The sequence below is a fragment of the Trichomonas vaginalis genome, chromosome V (genome assembly GCF_026262505.1).
Source record: "Trichomonas vaginalis G3 chromosome V, whole genome shotgun sequence".
Lineage (NCBI taxonomy): Eukaryota > Parabasalia > Trichomonadida > Trichomonadidae > Trichomonas > Trichomonas vaginalis.
Window position 1 is genome coordinate 32,099,522 of NC_067207.1, and position 13,631 is coordinate 32,113,152.

The 13,631-nt window shown below is 33.5% G+C and overlaps 4 protein-coding genes and 3 pseudogenes across 7 annotated transcripts, besides 2 other annotated features; 2 read left to right on the forward strand and 5 right to left on the reverse strand.

Moving 5' to 3' along the window:
- Nucleotides 1–3,843: part of a mobile genetic element that runs on past the window's edge.
- TVAGG3_0441480 lies at nucleotides 563–1,370 on the reverse strand (annotated as a pseudogene). The gene has a single exon. A coding segment is annotated over exon 1 (808 nt).
- Nucleotides 1,375–1,909, reverse strand: TVAGG3_0441490 (annotated as a pseudogene). The gene has a single exon. A coding segment is annotated over exon 1 (535 nt).
- A 211-nt stretch (nucleotides 3,844–4,054) lies between the features above and the next one.
- On the reverse strand, nucleotides 4,055–4,384 carry TVAGG3_0441500 (protein of unknown function, DUF4106 family; the record flags this gene model as incomplete). Its single annotated transcript, XM_051234225.1, has 1 exon — nucleotides 4,055–4,384. One exon carries the CDS (start codon nucleotides 4,382–4,384, stop codon nucleotides 4,055–4,057), a length of 330 nt encoding a protein of 109 aa, XP_051103955.1.
- Nucleotides 4,385–5,059: 675 nt separating this feature from the next.
- On the reverse strand, nucleotides 5,060–7,130 carry TVAGG3_0441510 (annotated as a pseudogene). Its single transcript has one exon. A coding segment is annotated over exon 1 (2,071 nt).
- A 1,708-nt stretch (nucleotides 7,131–8,838) lies between these two features.
- Nucleotides 8,839–8,875: a mobile genetic element.
- Nucleotides 8,876–9,772: 897 nt separating this feature from the next.
- Nucleotides 9,773–10,726, forward strand: TVAGG3_0441530 (cysteine synthase family protein domain-containing protein; the record flags this gene model as incomplete). Its single annotated transcript, XM_001315706.1, has 1 exon — nucleotides 9,800–10,699. The coding sequence occupies one exon, from the start codon at nucleotides 9,800–9,802 to the stop codon at nucleotides 10,697–10,699; it is 900 nt and encodes a 299-aa protein (XP_001315741.1).
- Nucleotides 10,727–11,023: 297 nt separating this feature from the next.
- On the forward strand, nucleotides 11,024–11,987 carry TVAGG3_0441540 (uncharacterized protein; the record flags this gene model as incomplete). Its single annotated transcript, XM_001315707.2, has 1 exon — nucleotides 11,024–11,953. One exon carries the CDS (start codon nucleotides 11,024–11,026, stop codon nucleotides 11,951–11,953), a length of 930 nt encoding a protein of 309 aa, XP_001315742.1.
- A 91-nt stretch (nucleotides 11,988–12,078) lies between these two features.
- On the reverse strand, nucleotides 12,079–13,287 carry TVAGG3_0441550 (protein ubiquitination; the record flags this gene model as incomplete). Its single annotated transcript, XM_001315708.1, has 1 exon — nucleotides 12,079–13,287. The coding sequence occupies one exon, from the start codon at nucleotides 13,285–13,287 to the stop codon at nucleotides 12,079–12,081; it is 1,209 nt and encodes a 402-aa protein (XP_001315743.1).
- Between the last annotated feature and the right edge of the window lie 344 nt (nucleotides 13,288–13,631).

Genomic DNA, 13,631 nt, shown 5'->3' on the forward strand with positions numbered 1-13,631 from the left:
AGTTCTTGTTTTTCCAATACAATGAGAGCAGTTTCATTTTTAGCACTTGGATGTTGTAAGATGTTTGCAAACCAACATAAGATATACTCATAAACCTTTTCGTTTCCATTGCATATAATTTCTTTGACATGGTCTAACCAAGCTTCTATAACATTTTCTTTCCATTCTACTTGTTCGTATTTATATCCAGTGAAGATAGAATAGAAGTTTGGAGAAGGTGTATAGAACTTTATACCACGAACTGAAAAATCTTCTAACTTTGACAATAAGATATCCCAAGCATCTAACATCTTCATTCCAACTTGTACGACTTTTATTTTCTTAAGTTTTGTCTACATTCTTGTTCTGAAACTATGGTTGCTCTTGGTTTGTTAAAGACAACATCCCATTCTTTCATGACATAACATTCTGGGGCAGAGTCGACATAAATGACTAAACGTTTCAAATTCTCGACTGCTTTGTTATAGTCTCTAAATGGACACATATTCTGAACGCTTGGAAGTCATAAAAATCTGAAACGTCTATTCTGTACATTTTTATAAAAATAAAAAAAATATTTTTTTTATTCTTGACTTTGTTGTTGCATTTGTTCCATTTTGTTTGCATTTGTTGTTCTTGAGCTATTTGTTGTTGAAGTTGTTCTTGTAGTACAATACTTTCACCAGTTGCATCTTCCAATTCGAAACTTTCTGCCGTCATTGACAAATACATAGGACATAAAAGTTTTACAGGAACAAAGTTTGCGTCAACTAAGGTTAAGTTTATGTTTGCTAAAGTGTTTGAGTTTACTAAAGCTGAAAATTCTGCATTCGAATGAACAATAGGCAAACCAGCAGAGAAAGTGTTGTTTATACGCATGAGTATCTTTTGGTCATAGTAGTTTCTGTCGACATTCGAATAGCACTTTGAACCTAAGTTTGAAACAATATATAAAATAGGTGTACTTAAAGTCAATGGAACAGACAAACCTTGTATGACACCTTTTCCTGTTATAGGAAACTGTTGGTAGTAAAAACCAGATATAAGTTTTGTATTATAGCTCATATCGTTTATACTAAACTCAGTCGGACATCCAAACATAATGAAACCTGCTCTAGTTGCAGCACATGTTACATCCGTCCTTAAAGTATTAAATAAGTCAACAAACCTGTTGGTGGTATATCTGAGTAAGTATCTTCAAAGAAGTATTTTTTACCATTCACAACAACAAAGTCTTCTGGTGTCAAAAGAGCAAAACAGGCTTTAGTCGTCATCGTGTTTAAGGTCAGTTTACAATATCGTCCTTGAGGACTTTGTAAGTTTGTTGTTATAGAATTATATGACTCAGGGTTTTTAGTCGTAATAGTATAAACCACTATGTCTTCTGCCATTTACTTAGCAACTAAATTTTAATGAAATGTTGTGGTCGTCAAATATTTTTATGACGTCTGGAAACTATATTTTAAGTTCAACGTTCACCTCCTTTCATAACGTATATCTTGTCAATGACATTGTATGAAACACCACAGCAAGCAATGTCGGGTTCTATTTCTTTGATGTTTATATCGTCTGCCTCTGTCAAAAGTTTCAATAGTTCTTTCAAAATTTCATGAGGTGCGATGACATATGAGTTCACTTTTACAGGGTTGTGTTCGACCAAGTTTAACATTATACCTAAAGCTTGACAAATCTTCTCCTGAGTTTTAAGTTTGTCTTTAAGTTGTTGGTAGTCATTTCGAATATCTGCAACAGAACTTAACTCTCTGCTAACTTCAGGATATGTTGGTTGTTCTTTTACAGGAACAATTGTTATACCATCTTCGTCTTCGTATGGTTTCCCCACTTCAACATCTCTTTCTTTGACATTGACAACAACACTTTGACTGTTTGTTTGAGTTGGTGAATTTAACTTCACATCTGCCATCGCCATTAAACCTTTTGAAACACTTACGCTTCTATTTTTCGGAAATGACATTTTACTTAGAATAAAAGATGGACGTATTCGAGTATCTCTTCGAATTGAAGCAAAACAAAGTTTACACACACAAACAATACAAATACATTGACAGAATAGTTCTTATACAAACAATGGAAAATGTTATAGAATAGCAGTCTTTGCTGAAACCAAAATATTTTCATAAAGCAAAGAAAGTTGGTATAACCGATGGTGAAAGTTCTTGAAGCAGACAAAAATATAACAACAAAACTGACCGATATTTTCTAAAGGTAAGTTTTTAATACAATACTATATCAAAACTGGCGTACTGTCAATATTTGACGGAGAGAAGTCAGTTCAAGAACAACTTACTGACCTGCTGCCAAAATCTGCTCGATGGAAGCTGTCGTTATGCCAATCTGAGGAGCCCCAGCAGGTTTCATCGAACGAATTTTCAAAAGAGCATCTTCCGTGAAAAGTGCTATTGGTTTTGTAAACTTCTTTGTTTTCAATTCATTTGGACCGTCTCTGTCACCAGTATATTGTATTTGAACTGTACCAACAGTTGAAAATACCACCCATAAAGTCTTCTGAGTCAGCAAATGGAATGCCAAGCCAAAAGTTTGAACGGTCTCCATTTGTATATTGAGTTTTTTGAGCTCCTGTATGGGTCCATACTTTCACATATGGCATAATAGAACTTTGCATTTCAGGGTTAATGGTTGTTGTGAAGTTGTTGTTAAAGTTCATAGCATCTAATGTCAAGTTGTATGACCTCATATCTTCAACTGTGGAATATTCTTCTCTTGGAAGTATTTGCCATCTATGTTTATATGGTATTTAATACCAGGGTTGTAGAAGCAAGAATAGTCATTTATAGTTTCGTCTGAACAGTACAAAACATAGTATCTGCATGTTTCATTGCAGTTGTTAAAGCAATATCTGTTCTTGCACCTGGGTCAGCACTTTGTTTCCAACTTCACCTGCAAAGTCTTTGACAGATATTTGGTGTATAGGGAACATTAAGTGGAACTGCAATATATTTGGCAGCTAAAGCATTTGAAATATCTGGGTCCAACATATAGACTGCAAGTCTGCTTTCTATTCTCTTGCATTCAAACTTTTCGCATGTGAACTTAACTGGGTCCCAAGCATCTCCAGCAGCATTGAAATAATAGTTTACTTCAGTGTTGAGGTTTGAGAAACCAAAGTCTAAGTCAACTTTGTTTTTGCAAAAGTCGGCGAATGACATTTTATTTGTTCCCACTACTTCTGTAAGAGTGAATGGGTCTTGTGTTGGTGCAATGACTAAGTTATTTTTGCTTGGAGTAAGTTCGATAGAAATTTTTCCTGCCCAGTTTGGCAAGTATCTTAAAAACCTGAAGATGAGGAAAGATGACAAAGGAACTCTAAGTTTCAGTTTTTACTTTGGTTACTGCTGCTGCAGTTTGTACCAGAAAGGTCAACATAAACTCCTGGAACGTTAGGGTCAAGTCTTCTTATTTTCTCATAGTTGCATACTGGTCTGTTTGTCTCTCTAGCTTGTGGTTGTACTGAGTTTCTTAAAGCGAACCATTCATAGTTTGCCCATGTTACTGTTTGAACTAAGTCAGAGTTAGAATATATTTATATTCCCATGAAAACTTCTGGAGCATATTGGTATCCGACATAGAAAATTCCATTGCAACCTTTCTTGTCAGACAACTTGGCAGAAGGTTTTATTTCAATGTCTTGTTCCACGTATAAGAAAGAGTTGTCAATAGAAAATTATATGAAACCTGTCGCAAGCAATATCTACTGTTGTTGAAGAACCTTCTCCAAAACTCACCTACGTTTCCATAAGAAACAGCAGTTGTATATTCGTAAGTTCCAGGAACTATTTCTGACCTTCTAATGGCATTGTCGCATTCGTTATACCATTCGGAAACATTTCCATTCATAGCATCCAAAACTGTTGGCGTTATATTCTGAGCGGCGTACATTTCATATGAGTAAAAATATAGAATAGTTGGATTTATATGTCATAATAGAACCCACGTGGACCAAGCTTTACTTTCTTCCTGACTGAGTTTTTTAACTCTTCTTTTTCCTTCATTGCCCTCTGCTTGAAGTTGTTGCATCTTTGCATTTATGTTCATTCTAGTATGTTGCAAATTTCCCATGTCCTTTTTGCTTTTGGCTCTGGTCGCCCATCTCAGGTAACCTATATCCTAGAAAGAGTTTGTCATAGTCTGTATTTGAGTCTTTGCGTATTGTTTGCATGACTCTTTCCTGAGTTTCTGGTTCAAGCTCTTCAAACAGTGCCTGTCCATATGGAATATGCTCGTTTCCAAATATATGTTTTTGTAGCCATTCTGGTTTTCTTTCCATGTTACCAACTATATCTTTTGTGAATGGGAAAGCTTTTACCCAATCTTTCAGTCTTGCGTCGTTTATTTCTGTAGTTGGTTTTATTTTGTCAAGGAACATGTTTTTCAATACTAACATTTCATTTGGTACTGTCCATTTGAGTTTTCTTAAATATTCATCCCTTCTCAGTTCATTGTCTGCAAAGTAAGTTTTTATGACATTTTGTAAACTTTCATTTGCAAGGTCATGTACAATAGGTTCTCTTCCTTCGCTCTCCCTAACTTTCTTTCTAAACTCTTCACCAAATATACCATCTCTATGGTTCTGTGTAGTTCTTGAGATAAATGTTCTAGAACGTCAGGTGTTATATTTCCATCAGCCATGTTCATTTCATACTGGTCCAAAATATCTGCATGTTTCATATCTTTCAATGGCATTAAAGCCGCGCTTAAAATACCAGCTATATCTGGTTCACCATTGACTTCCATTGCGTCTACAACTTCTTGGAATTGAGGTTGTAAGTTTATGAACCACCTATCTGGATTAGCTTTATGACCCCATCTCATTGTAGTTCCATCGTCTGCAGAAACAAAAGTAGGTTTGTTTCCATCTTGGTTAGGTTCTGAATGAACTTTAAACAATGTTTCATTTCTATATGTTTTCTTGAAATTTAACCTTTTATCTTCACCGAGTTCATCCGAAGATTGAACGTTAAATGCTCGTAAGTAAAAAGGGTTGTTGTATTTGTGTACATTTTCTTTCAGTGCTTCCATTCTATGCCGAATATTTTCATCTGATGTTGGAGTCTTTTGTATGTCGGCAAACATTTTTCGATATTCTTCTACTATGTCAGCCGAATTTTTTTTAGACTCTTGGAAATATTCCATATTCTCCGCATACTCTTGTTGAGGGTCAAGATTTTTCGGCTGTTCCAAATCTTCATCTAGTTCTGTGAAGTTAGTTTCCAAAGGAGTGACTTGTTCGTTTCCTTCAGGCTCTTCTAGCTGTTGTTGCTGAACTATTTCTTCCATGTCTGGTTGTATCTGAACTATTTCTTCCTGTGGAGTTTCTTGTACCTCATCTGCTGGCATTTCATATATTCCGAGACCGTTTTCAACAATTTCCCTATCTACGTCATCCGCATTCATAAGCTTTTGTTCTTTCGTTCCGTCTCTATTTTTTACGCGTTTCATGACGAAAGTTGAATTGTCATTTAGCTCTGACATCAAATATCTCGGAGTAAATTCATCCATGTCATTTGGATGATATGCTATTAAATCATATCCCTTAGCGAGCTTGTATTTTCCAGGTTTGAGATTATATCCGTTTTGGTGCTGAGCCATAAAGCTAAATAGGTTCGGGTCAGTATTTCCATCCTTGAACTTTCTAATAGCTTCTTTATATCTGTCACTAAAGTCAACAGTATCTGGGAAACCACACTCTTCTTTAAGCATTTTTAAGAATTCTTGGTTTCCTTGTTCTCTACTTCTTTTATGTCCTTGCTCTGTTTGTGGTTGTTGTTGTGCAGGGTTTTGAACTGTTGGTTGCTGTGCTGGTTGTTGTGTTGGTTGTTGTGCTGGTTGTGGAGGTGGTTGTTGTGCTGGTTGTTGTGCATGCCTGTGTCTGTGTCCATGTGACGATGTAAATGTTCTAGGTAGTCCTGGTGCAGGTGCTTCTCTTGGAGGGTTTGGTGGTATATAAGTTCCACCAGCTGGCACATATGTTCCATCTGCAGCGTAATGTCCTATCTGACTTTTCGTTTTTAAGAAAGCATTTACTAGGTCTGTTTTGGTCTGTTGTAACTCTTTTTCTTGACTTTTCACAACAGTTGCTCTAACGGCGTCATAGGCACTTTGAACTGCCTGTCTCGTTGCTGCATCTGTTATTTTCGTCATATTTTGTGCTACTTCTTTTAACTCTTTGTCGAAACCTTCAGACTTCAGTTTCTTTCCAGATGAGAAGTCGTTCACTTGTTTCACCTTACTATGAAGAGCTTCGAAGGCGTTCTTAAAGTCAGCATTTGTTAAAGCTTCATTTGAACTGTCTTCATCCGCTTGTATTTTTGTCCTTATTGACCCTATGAGTTGGGCTGCTTTAGCGTTGGCTTGGCATCTAACCAGTCATTGTTAGCTTTTATATATTCTGCGCTTTTCATTGCCTTTTGCATGGCTGCGTCGTTATTTTTACTTTCTTGTGCTAAGTTTTCATACTGTACGGTTTGGTTTTGCAACTGTAAAAGTTTTTCTGCCTTTACATTTGCTTCAACTTCTTTTTATACTCATCGCTATCCATATATGTCTTCAGGGCTTTTTGTTTTATCTCTTCATCTTTCAGTACTTTATATTGAGTAGTATGGTTTTTCAAATTTACAACATCTTGTTCCATTTTTGCTACTTCTGCTGCTTTTTCTGACACTTTTTCGCATATTCCTCTGTACTTAGTTCTTTCAGTTTTCTTCTTTCTTCTTTTTCTCTACGTTTAACTCATTGAGTTTCTTTGTGTGTCTGTCATATTCTAGTTTCTTTTCGTTTTCACTTATTTGTTTTCTGTATGTCTATGTTTGACTTTTTGACATCTGTTATTTGATTTTTGAGTGAACTCAAATTCATTTGACTTTGAGGGTTATAAGCTGTTCCGTCTGCAGCTCCACCATAGCCTGCCATTTTCGCTAAAAGTGCCGCTCTTAAACCTCCACTCTGTGCACCAACAACTCGGTTTAAAACATAGGATTGCTTGACATTTGTTGCAACATAGTGGGGTCATTCAGCATTTGTTGTTGCAACTGTTGTTGTGGTGTCAGTCTTACTATTGGATGTTTCAATGCTCTCTTCCTCTTACGTATATTCTTACGTAGCTTACGTGGCATTTTAAGTGAAGTTAAAAAAGCGGTTTTTGACAGATGTTTTATTGTGACTTCTTCGTAAAGACTTTGTTGAGATTTCTTCGTAAGACTTTGTCAAGACTTCTCATAAAGACTTTGTTGAGATTTCTTCGTAAATGAGTGTAATGACCCAAAAATATATTTTAGGTGAAAGAGGTGAGATTTCACCTCTTTTTTCACCTCTTTTTTCACCTCTTGAATTTTCATGAATTTCTTCGTAAAGACTTGTTAAGACTTCTCATCTAATTTCTCATGAACTTTTTGTCTATGTTTTTCAAGATTTCATCGTAAAGACTTTGTTGAGATTTCTTCGTAAAGACTTTGTTGAGATTTCTTCGTAAATGACCCTAGTAGTATATTTTTGGTTAAATTTCATGAAAATTCAAGAGGGTGAAAAATGAGGTGAAAAAACAGGTGAAAATCTCACCTCTTCACCTAAACATTATTTTTGGTGTAAAATTCAAGAGGGTGAAAAATTAGGTGAAAAAAACAGGTGAAATCTCACCTCTTCACCTAAAATATATTTTTGGTGTAAATTTCATGAAAATTCAAGAGGGTGAAAAATTAGGTGAAAAAAACAGGTGAAATCTCACCTCTTCACCTAAAAATATATTTTTGTCTGATTTTACGAAGAAAGAAGTCTTGACAAAACATTTACGAAGAAGTCTTGACAAAACATTTACGAAGAAGAAGTCTTGACAAAACATTTACGAAGAAGAAGTCTTGACAAAACATTTACGAAGAAGAAGTCTTGACAAAACATTTACGAAGAAGTCTTGACAAGTCTTTACGATGAAATCTTGACAAAGTCTTTACGATGAAATTCATGAAAATTCAAGAGGTGAAAAATGAGGTGAAAAAACAGGTGAAATCTCACCTCTTCACCTAAAATATATTTTTATTGAATTCTGTATAATATTCTGAGTAATATGACAGATGTTTATATAACACTTTCTCCGGTTTATAGGACCTCTCTCATATTCTATCTTGTCATATCAAAACTCATAGTCATGTTTGTCCTCTAAGACTTCATTTATACTAAACATCAACATCAGGGCTAGAAGGCACGAAGTGCCTGGAAGCCCCACTACCTTTTTTTTTTTTTTTTTTTTTTTTTTTAATTGGATAGAAAATACAATTATATAATCTTGTACCTGGTTTAATTAAGCTAATTGTCATCAGAAACTTGTAATTTTTATGAATTTCAGATTTTCTTTTCATTACTGCTTTTCTTAATAGGTCAAGTTCTTATTTACGTTATAAAGTATGATATTTACAAATATCAAGTTATCATGTTTTTTGAGAAATTATGAGAAACAAACAAAAATGAAAAAGATAGGAATAGCAATGAATAGTGATGTGGGTATAGAAAATGTAAGAGATATGAATGCAAAGCAATCAGTATTTAGGATATTGACCATAGATTTCGAAAAAAAAATGCTGCATATTGAGCGAAAACTATGATTATATTATAAGGCTGTCATTTAAAGCATAATGAAACTATTCCCTTTTCATTTTAATCGAATAAGATAGTAAAGATTTTTGAATTAGCTAGAAACTGATGAGATGTTTTCACAAATCAGATTTTTAATCTCTATAATGCATAATTCACTCAATATCTCAATTTTGATATTGCGAGATATTTTTGCTATCGGTTTCGCAAGTTTGACACAATAGCAAGAGGGTTCTATTGTAATAAACAGAAATTCATCAAAAGTGACAGCTCTCAATTTTTTGACATTTGTAAATTCTAAATTGAATGAGAAAAATGAAATAATACTAAGCATAATACAATATTCTAGATTTAATTATAATTAGGAAAAAGTTAGTTTTGAGAGTACTTTTCATAGGCATATAGAATGAAATCTTCTGAAAAATAATATCACATAAACTCATATTATTTTCTAATATATAACTATTTTATATAAAAATCAAATTCAATGATCTTAAAAGCGAAGGATAAACCTCAAAATTTACGAATATAATGAGTGGGAATATAATGCTTATCTATCATAAAACCATATGAAATATCAATTTTTGCTTTACGCCTAATTTTTGACGACAATTAGCAAAAAATGTTAAATGTTAACACTCAGTCCATTTGAATATGAAAAATAAAATTGACTTTGATTAAATGTTTTTATTTATCATGCAATTCTTCTTGCGACCAAAGATTTGAATAAAATTCCAAAAAATAAGATAGCTTAAAAAATAATATACGGTAGTGTTTACTAATAGATGAATAGTATATAAATTCTATTAAAATGGATTTGATCCAAAAAAATATATAAAATTTGATCATAAATAAAATCGTTTTAAATTACTTCTTCATTTAAATTATAACAATTATTTTTGGTTTTATATTTTTTTGGATCAAATCCATTTTAATAGAATTTATATACTATTCATCTATTAGTAAACACTACCGTATATTATTTTTTAAGCTATCTTATTTTTTGGAATTTTATTCAAATCTTTGGTCGCAAGAAGAATTGCATGATAAATAAAAACATTTAATCAAAGTCAATTTTATTTCTCAGATGGAACGGTCAACCGCTAACTCAATTTATGAACAAATTTCCATTCAAATTTTCTGAGAGGTTCGATAAATCTTCTGATTGCTTTATCCCACTTCATTTTTATAGTTGCAAAGAATGATCTACGACAACATCCTCCAGACAGTCGGTAACACACCAATGGTCCGCATCAATCACCTTAATCCAAACCCAAAGGTCCAAATGTACGCTAAACTTGAAGGTTTCAACCCAACAGGTTCAGTTAAGGATCGTATCGCTCTCAAGATGATCGAACAAGCTGAAGCAGAAGGCAAACTCCAGCCAGGATCCACAATCATCGAAGCTACATCCGGAAACACTGGTATCGGTCTTGCTATGATCGGCCGTGTTAAGGGCTACAATGTCGTCATCGTCATGAGTGAAGGTGTTTCAATCGAACGCCGCAAGATGATCAAGGCTTTCGGAGCTGAAATCATCCTTACAGACAAGAAGCTCGGCACAGATGGCGCCATCCGTAAGGTTGCTGAAATTCTTAAGGAGAACCCAGGAAAGTACTTCAATCCAAACCAATTCTCAAACGAATACAACAAGATCGCTCACTACAAGACAACAGCCGAAGAAATCTGGGCTCAGACACAAGGCAAGGTCACACACTTCGTCTCTGCTGTCGGAACATCCGGAACACTTATGGGTGTTGGAAAGAACCTTCGTGAGAAGAATCCAGCCATCAAGATCGTTGAAGCTCAACCAACAAAGGGCCACTACATCCAGGGTCTCAAGTCCATGGAAGAGGCTATTGTTCCAGCTATTTACGATCCATCCCAGATCGATGAACACATCCTCATCGAATCTGAAGCTGCTTTCGATAAGGCACGCGAAGTTGTTGCCAAGGAAGGTATCTTCATCGGTATGTCTGCTGGTGCTGCTATGCTTGCTGCCCAGAAGGTCGCTGAAAAGCTTGATGAAGGTGTTATTGTTGTTCTCTTCGCTGATAGAGGCGAGAAGTACCTTTCCACAAAGCTTTTCGATACAGAATAAACATGATAGAATATTTATGCTTTCGATTTAAAATCAAAAAGATTTAATTTTGAATTTCTTCTAAGGTTATAAGGAATATATTCATTAAATTCATATTGATTGTGTTTTATAAAAGAGACCCCTTTAGATTTCTCGAAATTATCGAAAATATAGATTCAAAATTGAAAAATTCATGCTGAACACCGACGGCAATAGTTTGGCCTCTTGGGCATATGTCTGTTACTTCAATGTGAAATGCATATCATCGTATAAAATTTAAGATCAACATATGAAAAGTTTTTTTTATTTTCCGATGAAATTTTTTGTTTTTGACAAATTTCGAAAATGGTTACAAAGAAAGAGAAAAAAGATAAGAAAAACAAGCCACAGACACCATACGAAAAGATGAAAGCACAAGCCATGTCAAGAGCTGAAAAGCTCCAGTCATGTGTCCAATCTTTGGAGTTTCAAGTTGGTTTATTAGTTGTCTCTTTAACTTGGCTAGGAGTTCTCGTATACTTTTTGTTTAAACTTAAAAGACTAACACAGAATTTTGAAACAGATAAGTTGCGTGACAATCCTTTCGAGTTAATTAATTTCACAATTGCTTCTATCGCAAGTGAATTACAAGCACCTAATACAAGAGATGACTTCGTAGAAAGAATGACAAGCAGACTTGATCGAATAATGACTAATAGCTCTTTCGATTTAATTATTACAAATGTTTCATTGCTCTATAATGTTGTATCTGTTATGATTCATGCAGCTGAACAGAGATCACAGTATTGCGACTACTCAGGTAATCTAAATCTCATTAATAACCTTCTTAATACATCAGCCAATGTTTTGAACGTCATTCAAAGAAATTTACCGACCTGCAATATTATCCCAATTACCAAGATCATTACACAATGCCCTGGTGAAGAAAGCGTTATTAATTCTTCAAAGAAACTTGTGAAATCATTTATTTTGTCATCAGACAATAAATGTCCTCCGAAAATTGCCAAGGGCTTCATCAAATTACTCAACAATACACAGAATTATAAAGATATTGATCAAATCTTGAGTTTCGTAATTGAAGACTCAGAATTGTTCGAAAAGTCGAGCAAAGAGATTTGCGACCTTGCTGTAAAACACCAAGACACAGAATACGCCTTTACACGTAAAACTAAAGATCTTCTCTGCAAAGCTTATTCCAAATTCAAATGTCCTTCAGATGAATACTTTGATTCTTCCTGCCCACAAGAATCAGATGCTCCAGAAACAGAGCTTTAATTATACATGTTCTAAACAACTATAATTCAATAAATTTTTTTTATTATAAATTTTTCAAAAATATTCTATCATTTTTGCAAAAAATTATAAATATGAAGTCATTTGAATACAATTTCTTATGATCTTCATAATTTAATTCTACATTCAGAACCTACTTTTGGTCTTTCGATTTTTCTCAATCTTTTGATTCTCAAGTACGGAAGGCGAAGAGCAGTTCTTCCATCTTTATCTTTTACATTGGCATTTGCACCAAAACTTAAAAGAATTTCGATCATTTCGTTACTTTTTATATTTACTGCATAATGAAGAGCAGTTTCACCATACTGATCTTTTTCATAAAAATTTGCATCATAAACTATAAGAAACTTGACCATATCTTTGTTATTATTATATGTTGCATAATGAAGAGCGGTTTTCCCATTTTTATCTTTTGCATTAATATTTGCACCCTGTGAAAGGAAATATTCAGAAAGTGTTCTAATATTAAACTGTATTGAATAAATAAAACACTCACTGATTTCACGAGTCTGATCAAAATAAACTAATAATGATTCAAGATTTTTATATTCTAAGCAATGTTCTAAATTGATCTTTAATTTGTATTCAGTCATTAAGAATGTAACAAAATCAATGTTGTGAGAAATAATTGCATATTCCATGCATTTTTCATCTGGTTTTTGAAATTTTAAACATTCATTCATGATCTCTGGATTTCCACTTAAAAAAGAAAAATGAAGACATGTGATAGTTATTTTTGACCCACAATTCATTCTTAATAACCTGAAACAATCGACTGCACCATAATAACAACATAATTCAAGTAATGAATATCCTTTTAGCGCAGTAAACGGATATAAATCACTTTTTAGTTTTTGATCTTCATCAAATCCTTCACTTTCAATGAAAAAGATGAATGCTTCTTTGTCATTATACATAATTGCTCTGTAAATTGAATTTTCTGTCAGAAAATCCAGATTTTCTGATTTATATTTTTCGAATTCACCAGATATACCTAATTTAATACCATATTCTTTATAAATACCATTGTTGAACTCTTTAACTTGATAATCATCAGAAATGTGTTTGGCAAAAAATAAATATGACCTTGCATAGCGATTATTATAAGGAATAATATCCAAAACATCTCTAATTATATTTTGGAGAAGACATATCTTTGAATCAATCAATTCTGCTTTGATCTTATTGTAAATCTCATATAAATCCCCTTCATCTTCTGTTTTCAGCTGATATAAAGCAATATATAAATCGATGTAGCCTTTGTGTTTACTTCGCAATTCACTATAGTTATATGGATGAATATCTTGATCAGTCATGAAAAAATTGTAAAATTTTATTTTAGTCGTTTTTCCTATCGATGAATTTTTTTTCTTTATATCTCTATGAATAAAGCCCAAAACTGAATGCTTACGAAAGTATCCTTGTACTTTTTCTTCCTCTTTCTAGCTATATGTAAAAACACACTCAATATCTACTTCAAGTCGAGATATGAATCAGATTTCAAAAATTAATATGGCAAATGTACTGAAAATTTATGTTAGAATCATTTATTTAGTAAAAGATATGTATGTATTACCCAAAATTTAAGTGAAAGATAGATATTAACTTAAAAATAGTTTTTAAATATCAATATCATTAAAATATTAATGATTGAAATATG